General features: G+C 36.0%; 1 protein-coding gene across 1 annotated transcript in view; it reads left to right on the top strand.

Moving 5' to 3' along the window:
* Nucleotides 1–5,414: 5,414 nt before the first annotated feature.
* LOC109244019 (tropinone reductase 1-like) overlaps nucleotides 5,415–9,452 on the top strand; it is a gene marked incomplete at its 3' end in the record, with an annotated part of 11,092 nt that continues 7,054 nt past the window's right edge. Inside the window, 3 exon segments of the mRNA XM_019411049.1 lie at nucleotides 5,415–5,720; nucleotides 6,542–6,749; nucleotides 7,730–7,946. Coding sequence (XP_019266594.1) covers nucleotides 5,614–5,720; nucleotides 6,542–6,749; nucleotides 7,730–7,946 — 532 coding nt within the window.

Genomic DNA, 9,452 nt, shown 5'->3' with positions numbered 1-9,452 from the left:
TTATAGTATAATTTGTCTTTATTATGGGAGTGGTTTTGCTCCGACTTCTTGTGTTAGTATACTTAGTGTATATTGAACGGACCATGTAGAGAAAAGATGTTTTTGTACAGAATATATGTAAAATATTTTCTCTAATTCATTAAATGAGCTTATACTCCTAATCTTGATATAATTATTATGATCAATATAATTTATTTATTATTTTGTTTTATCAAAAGGTACGACTCTATTCAGAGTTAGTGTATGCCTAATTGATTGGACAATAACGAATAACATTCGTGAAATAAAAATTAGTTGATAGAATCCATGACTCGATTTTGAGTTTGATGATACCCCTTTATGTAAGCTTATGAGTTTTCATGTGAAAATCCGGCCGGTGGATTTTGTATCCGTCACATGAAATAATTTAAGCGCAATTGTAAAGGATTTAATTAGTTGATTAAATTAAATTTTCAGTGATTTAATTTAATTAACTGGTATTTGAGATCTTAACATGGGGAGTTAAAATAAGTGTTACTGAATTTTCGAAATTCATAATGAGGAGTTCAATTGCAGTTTTTTAGTGGAATAAATTGCAATTGATTATAGTAAGAATTAATTCATGTTAATTTCAAATTAATACTATAATTAGTAGCCTCTTATTATTTCTGTGGTCCTTGCTATACCTAGTAAAAACCTGGACTGACTGGGAGAAATGTCATATGGTAGGGTTAGAGTAGGATTCTACTTGTGAAAGCAGAATCCTACATGTTTTTGGAGCCTATTTTTGGCTAAAAACATGTCTACTTAAGGAAGACAATATTCACCCAATAACTCACCTTTTAGAGTTGTATTGGTCTTGCTCACTCAAAGCAAACTCGTCCAAGGTATACTAGGCATATAGCAAAAGACTGCAGCTCTGGATTCTTGCTGTGTGGAGGATTTATGCAACGATTTCAAGAGGTTAGTGCTTCTAATCTAGTAATCATAGCATTGTCTAGTTTACATGTATTTGATGCATGGATTGTATGCTTGCTTTCGCTGCGCATGTTCTAACAATTTGTATCAGCCGTCGTATTACATCTAACTAGATAGTGTAATACAGCATGAATAGAGTAATATTAAAACATGTTGATTAATTCTACATGTTTGGTATGATTATTCTATGCCAAAAACGTTATTGTTTTATTAGTATCTTAATTCTGGAATTACGAATTAATATACATATGCATAAACAGTGGTGTTATATTTAATGACAATATGTTTTATTACGTTTTTGGTAAAAACGTGACTATTTTCAAAGGGCTACAACTTTTGTTTTTTGCGTTTTCCAAAAATTGTCACGACCCGGATTTTCCACCATCGGGATCGTGATGGCGCCTACTCGCGGTAGCTAGGCAAGCCAACTTAATTACCTTTCGTTAATAAATAAATCTGTTAACAATTTATAACATCAATAAGAAATATGGAATTTAATAATAATAATAGCGAAAGTCTAATTTATAAGTCTGAATCAAAACGCGGAATAGTCAACAATAGCCTCTACCCAAGATTTGGTGTCACATTACTCACGAACCACTAAGAATAAACTAAATACAAAGGTCTGAAGAAATATAATAGCTGTCTGTCTCGAAAACAATGAGGCAACAGTCAAAGGAAACATAAAGAAGAGACGCCAGGCCTGCGGACGCCTGCACGGCTACCTCAGTCTCGTGAATAGGAAAGTCTGCTCCCGAACTACTGCTGCTGCTCCTCCTCAAAACCTGGACCTGTGCAAAAATGCACAGAAGTGTAGCATCAGCACAACCGACCCCATGTGCTGGTAAGTATCTAGCCTAACCCCGGCGAAGTAGTGACGAGGCTAGACTGGACATCACATAAACCTGTGCAGTTATACATCTACAGCGAAAATCGAATACCAAGTAATTAACAACATGGGAGGGGAGACATGCTAAGGGGAGATACAATATTAACGGCAATCCAGAGTAACAACTAAAACAGCTTAGGTTCACAATGAACAAGGAATCAATATTCAAATACAAATACATAGCCTCAATAGCTATTGCGGCGTGCAACCCGTTCCATAATTACTATTGTTGCGGCGTGCAACCCGCTCCATAAATACCACTGTTGCGGCGTGCAACCCGACCCATATCATTTATCATGTATCATTGTTGCGGTGCGCAACCCGATCCTCACCTTTTACTGTTGCGGCGTGCAACCCGATCCTCAATATCATTGTTGCGGCGTGCAACCCGATCCTCAATATCATTGTTGCGGTGTGCAACCCGATCCTCAATATCATTTAACAGTCCGACTCCCCAAACAACAGTCACAATTAAGGGGCATAAAAATAAGTTAATATTTGACAAACATCCCGACAAGGGAAAGAATCCAACAAGTTCAACCAAACGTCCCGGCAAGGGAATAATCAACAACGTTTTCTCTTCCTTACTTTTCTTATCTCATGATATCACTGGAGTCCAAGCTCCAAGAAATTTCTTATCTCATATTCCGTCAGAAACAACAATATAACGACTTCCCAGTAAGGGAACAAAACATCATCTCAAATATTCTGGCAAGGGGATTACTATAACCACATTAGTTCCAACATCTAACCACCACAACTATAACCAACCTATTACCACAATTAACCATCTCAGCTATATCTAACCGATTTCCTCACCTAACCACCCTATTGATAACTAGCCTATTACGTTACTTAACCACCTCAGCTATAACTATAGTCATCCCACAACACAAGGAAACATTAACCTAAGCGACCCTAGTATCCGTCAAGAACACAATGCAGAGGAATCACAACCCAACAATAGCCCGTCAAGAGGGCAACATAACGATCTCTTCTCTTCACAACTCGAGTAAATGCTCTAGAGGTTCAATTATCACTCGTACTGTCACAATTCGTTCTACAACTGGAGCCGACGCTCCTCAATGAAACAAGTCATTTCATATACTTTCAATATTCATATCACAATTCGAGCCAATGCTCCTAGGGATAAAATTATCATATCACCATTCACATGTTATTCACAACATATAGAAATACTCCAATAAACATGGAATTCACAATCAGTTCATGATAATCACATTATAAGGACTCACGGTCATGCTAGACACTAATGTATAGATACTCGTCACCATGCCTATACATCGTACTCGATCACATAGCAATTAGCAACAAGACTCAACTCCTATTCCCTCAAGCTAGGGTTAAACCAAACACTTACCTCAAAGCCTTGAAATCCACTTAATCCTCAACTATTGCTTTACCTCGCGGTTCCACCTCCAATTCGCTCGAATCTAATCAGAATTTGCTCAATTACTTTAATAAACACTATATGAATCAATTTGAATGCATAAAAATGAATTTCCCAAGTTTTTTTTCCAAAAATTCCAAAAATGCCCCCGGGCCCACGTGGTCAAAACTCGAGGTTCGAACCAAAATCTGGTTACTCATTCCCCCACGAGTTCAAATATATAATTTGTTTTGAAATCGGACCTCAAATCGAGGTCCAACTCCCCAATTTATAGAAAACCTAGGTTCTACCCAAAAATCCCAATTTCACCCATGAAAATCTTTGATTTCTAGTGGAAAACATGTTTAATGATGTTAAAGATTGAAAGAATTGAGTAAAAATCAACTTACAAGTGATTTGGGATGAAGTTTGCTCTTGAAAATTCGCCTATGGTGTTTGGGTTTTGAAAGAATGGTGAAAAGTGGTGAAAATTCAACTAAGTATAAAATTTGTTGGGCCTCGGATATGGGAATTGCGAGCCTTGGTTCGCATTTGCGAACAAGACAGGGCTGGGAATTTGCGATCCTTGGTTCGCATTTGCGAACACTGGGCCTGGGCACAGACTTCGCATTTGCAAAGTATCGATCGCTTTTGCGATCTGGGCCCTCTCGCATTTGCGAGCATGGGCGTCGCATTTGCGACCCCAGCCCATTTCCCCCCTCTTCCATTTGCGAAGGAATGATCGCATTAGCGATCCGGCCCAGACTTCCCTTTCTTCGCATTTGCGATCGAGTTGCCGCATTTGCGACTTCGCATTTGCGAGTACTTCTTCGCAAATGCGATACCAGAACTGGGGAATACCAGCTTTTCAAAAATGAGGAAATGCAATCCGATGCCTATCCAAAACTCACCCGAGCCCTCGGGGCTCCAAACCAAACATGTATACAACCTCGAAAATATCCTACGGACTTGCTCGTGTGATCAAATCGCCAAAATAACATCATTTACATAGAATCAAGCCTCAAAGCACATGATTTTTCATTATAACTTCATAAACTTCAAACTTTAGATATTTAGGTCCGAAACACGTCAAATGACGTCCGATTTCGACCAAACTTCACAGAAAGTGCTTACCACATATTTAAGACTTGTACCGGGCGCCGGAACCAAAATACGAGCCCGATACCATAGTCTTTTAATCAATTTTCATTTCTATTTTCCTTAATAATTTCAGAAAAACAATTTCACAGAAAAATTCTTTCCTCGGGCTCTAGACCTCGGAATTCGATTCCGGGCACATGCCCGAGTCCCATATTTTTCTACGGACCTTCCGGGACCGTCCAATCTCGGGTCCGGGTCCGTTTACGAAAAATGTTGACCAAAGTCAACTATAATCATATCAATATCAAAATTCTTCAAAATTTTCACGGAATTCACATATTTCAACAAAAAAGCTTTCCGGCTACGCGCCCGGACTGCGCACGCAAATCGAGACAAGTAAAAATGAGGTTTTAAGGCCTCGGAAGCACGGAATAGATGAGGAAATAGGTGATGACCCTTTGGGTCGTCACAAAAATCATTACAGATATTCATGAAATCCTGTTGGAAGACAATTCTTTCGTAAACTTAGTCGATTTTATCGAATCTTATGCACCTCAATGTCCGTCTTGATTCTAAAATAACTATTTTTACTCATACTCATCCCGATAGAACTTCACATATATAAAATATCACATTAATACTTATTTAACATGTCTACGCCTAATCCGGAGTTACGGAGCATTTACAAAAGAAGACATATATACGGTGGTTGGACAAGTGGAGCCCATGTTAAATAATGCTGTCTTGAGAAAAACGTGGTGATGAGGACAAATATTTATTAAAGGAGCTAGCACATTATAATTGCTACTACTCAAAACGTGGTGGTGAGGACAAACATTTTTCAAAGGAGCTAGTACATTGTAATTACTACTACTCAAAATGTGGTGAGGGCAAATATTCTTCAAAGGAGCTACTACATTATAATTACTACTGCTCAAAATGTGGAGGACAACCATTTTTAAAAGGAGCTAGAGCATTATAATTACTACTATTAAAAACGTGGTGATGAGGACAAATATCTTTCAAAGAAGTTAGGTATGGTAGTCATTTTCTTATATTGATAGTATATGGTCCTTTACTTTCATGTGTCTTCATCGCATTAAGCTAATATAGACTCCATAATGGTTTGGGGACTTATAGGTATAGTAATAAAGGCTTCCCGGCGTTGTATACATTATAATTACTACTACACCCACTACTATATTATTTATAGCAATCTGGAGACTTAAATTCTCACTTTGAGCATTTCAAGGAAAAACCAATTAAGAAACCAAAAATGGAAGATTCAAATGCTAACAAGAATGACAACAATGGAGAAGAAGAAGGAAGATGGAGTCTCAAAGGCAAAACAGCCCTCGTCACTGGTGGCTCTAAAGGCATAGGGTGAGTTTGAAATTTTCTCCTTGAGTCCTCCATTTAATTATAGAGGTAGTTAGTGGCAGCCGAATCAGGATTTTTAATAAGGGAATTCAAAAACATAATAAAGTAAATACATGAAGAATCCAAAGAAATTTATTAACATCAATATATATATATATATATATATATATATATATATATATATATATATATATATATATATATAAATAAAATAATTATAACCTTATATATTCAGTGTAACTTTTCCTAACTCTGCTCTTACTAATACCTATGACAAGTTTGTACATGTAGAATTCCGAGTAAGTAATTAATGTGATCGATCAGAATGAGTATAATGTTATTAATTAAAATCATATATTTTAAAATTTTCTTTTTGTGTATTAACTGTTGGAGTCAAAAGAAACGATGAGGCCAATTGAACCTGCAAAACCTGGTCTAGTTCCCGTTATATATAATTTTATCTCTATAGCTGAAATCCTCTAAGAAATACAAGTGGTACTATTAGTTTTGCACTCGTTGTCATAAATCAGTAAGTGTAGTGATACTCTACTCTAACTCATCAAGATCTTCTTGAAAAATGACTTCCGTCGTACTAAATACAACATTATAGACGTTATAATTTCCATGGAAATATATAGGCAGAACTCACCTCTCCAGCAAGCTAAGATGTGACAAATCTATAAGCTATGAACTATATATATATCTATACCGAGGCAAATGCAAAATATAGAATAAGGGAGTTCAGAATGAATGTGATCTTATTAATTATATGTATATATTTTTACTCTATTCTGTCTTCTGCTTTTGTATTATTGGCATTTTAGGTATGCAACTGTGGAAGAATTGGCAGGTCTTGGAGCAAAAGTATATACATGTTCACGTAATGAAAAGGAATTGCAGGAATGCCTTGCGATTTGGAGAAACAAGGGATTTAAAGTAGAAGGTTATGTGTGCGACCTATTGTTGCGCACTGAACGTGAGAATCTTATGCGCGCTGTTGGAGATGTTTTTAATGGAAAGCTCAATATTTTGGTTAGACTTTAATTCCACCTATTTTGATTTTTACGTATTGACAGTGTACAAAAAAAAATTTCATTAGCATATTATTTAATGACAAATTACATGCAGACGCGGACCGAGGATTTGAAAGTAGGAGGGTACCAGTACCACTATCAAACAAAAATGAGTAAATGCTTGAGTCAGAATAAAACACAGTCGGTGGCACTAATTTAAGTCAAGTTGTGCTCCTCTAAATCGATGACTGTAGCTGCCTAAGATTTGAATTTTAGACTCTCAATCAAAATATATACTTGTTATTTAAAAATATATTTACATATACATCTTTTTTTTTTTTTTAAGTCATCAAGGGCCACTGACCCCCTATCCAAAGAGTAGGTCTGCCTCTAATTACAAGTAATAGTCTATAGTAAGTGTGATTTGTAACAAAGTACTCCTAATTGAAATGGGTTTTTACCGTCCCGAAGGGACGACCCAGTTGAGTTTTGAGGGAGTTGTCCACACGGGCGACGCGGGTTCGATCCCCCCTCAAGATCCCCTGTGTGGTTTGCAGGTTATTACACAGTGGGGGGTTTACCCAGTGCGCATAGAGTGCTCGCCACAGAGTGCTCACCCGAAGGACAAAGGCTGTAGAGACTGCGGGTTTTCCTGGGGTTCCAAAAAAAGAAATGGGTTTTTAACCACTCAGCATAGTTAGATTAAGTTTCTAATTGCCTTTCTTTTCATAACACCTGTAAATACTTATTCGCACTGGGTATTTATACCAAATGTAATTGTTTAACTTTAGTAGTTACAAGTCATTTAACTATGATTAAGTGATATATTTTATTTAGTGGTTTGTTGTAAACATCGGGTACAGATAAATTTTCGTTATATATGAATATTTAGTAATCTAATTTTATAAAAGTTATTATTTGTACTATCCATTTATATAAGTTAAAGTTCCTTTTGAAAAAGTTACAACCGCTAATTGAATTTAATTTGTTCATGGTTAGGTAAATAACGCAGGGGTTGTGATACATAAGGAAAGTAAAGACTTCACAGCAGAAGATCACAACATTGTAATGGGAACTAATTTTGACGCTGGTTTTCACTTATCTCAACTTGCTTATCCTTTGCTCAAAGCATCTGAAAATGGCAATGTCATCTTTCTCTCTTCTATTGCTGGCTTTTCGGCACTACCTTCTGTTTCTCTTTATTGTGCTTCCAAAGGTAATCTTTGTATCTTTACATATATACTAATTTTGTCACACACATATGTTGGGTTTATTATTTAATAAATAATAACAAAAGAGGTGTGAATGGAAAATGGTGGGAAAAGAAATGGAGGGATGACCCGCGACCCGGTCCGGTCTAGTCCGTTTTTCTTTCCCGGATTAATTTAAATTCGTTTTAAATTTTCCGCAAAAATTTCCAACAGCCATGGCTGTTGTGAAACAGTGTCACACCTGTTCCAACAGCCATGACTATTCTGAAAGGTTGCAAACCTCTTCAGAGGGTCACACCAGTTCCAACAGCCATGACTGTTCTGAAAGGTTGCAAACCTCTTCAGAAACATCACCAAGTTGGCTATAAATAGACCTTCAAATCCCAGAATATTTACTTACTAAATTTTCTAAATCTTCTTCTTCTTCTTCTGCACAAAATATTCCAGTGTGTTTTACGACCATCGAGTGGTTCGCCGATCACCAGAGTTTTAGGTACCGATACACTGGTGAGTTAAATCGTTCTACCCTGGGAGGATATATTCCATAACCTCGGGTACTTGAGGGGAATAATTTCCTTAAAGATACACTGTGTATTCAGTGGGCTCGATTTGTTCATACAACGTTTTACAGAATTTATTTTGAAGAAATTTACTGTTTTTCGGAATTAAATTTCTACTAACTTTCTGTTTCGGTTTTTTCATAAAGATTATTATTTAATTTATTTACAGCAATATAGATAAATAACAATCTTAAGGAAATTATTAATTATATTCTGTATTCTGTCTGAATTTTATTATTCTGATTTGAAGATATAAAAACTTCATCAGAGTATTGAAATTCAGAAAACGATTTGAAGAACATAAAAACTTCATCGTTTTTTCTGTAAAACAGTATATTAAAACTTCAGTTGTTTTTATTACGTACTGTTTATTAATTACAGTATTATTCACTGTTTTGGTTTTGCCATTAATTGATCTCTTCTGTTGTTCATTGTAAGAAATGGCAAATGAGAATGGAATTCCTTCTGCGACTGTTGGTGCAAACGAGATAGCCTCGTCAAGCCGCACTGCTGTTCCTCCGGCCGAGAAACCGGGAAAGTCGTAATGTTTGGATAAATTGTTTAGTAAACAATGACATGCGAGATTTGACCAAATAATATTGTCAAATGGTTTCAAAAATTAATGAGTGTAAACAAATGTGTTTACGTTAAGAATACTTCAAATCATATAGTCATTATTTGATTGTATATGATATGTTGATGAAATATTTAAAATGTGGGGGCTTTTAGCTTATGCATGACAAAAGCCAATGTTAGACGTAATGTCTAAATTATATAATTTTTGAACTCCATTGATATAGTAGTTGGTAAAATCATCAGTTGTTTAGTCTTAATAAAGACTAGTTGATGAAACAACTAATTCAGAAGTTGGTCACATGCCTTTCTCGAAAGGTCATTTTCTTTAATGAAAATTTATATTGTTTAGTTCTTTTATGAAATGATGTCACTTTG

Source organism: Nicotiana attenuata, unplaced genomic scaffold (genome assembly GCF_001879085.1).
Source record: "Nicotiana attenuata strain UT unplaced genomic scaffold, NIATTr2, whole genome shotgun sequence".
Lineage (NCBI taxonomy): Eukaryota > Viridiplantae > Streptophyta > Magnoliopsida > Solanales > Solanaceae > Nicotiana > Nicotiana attenuata.
The sequence above is the reverse complement of the archived record's forward strand: the minus strand, read 5'-3'. Positions and strand labels throughout refer to the sequence as shown.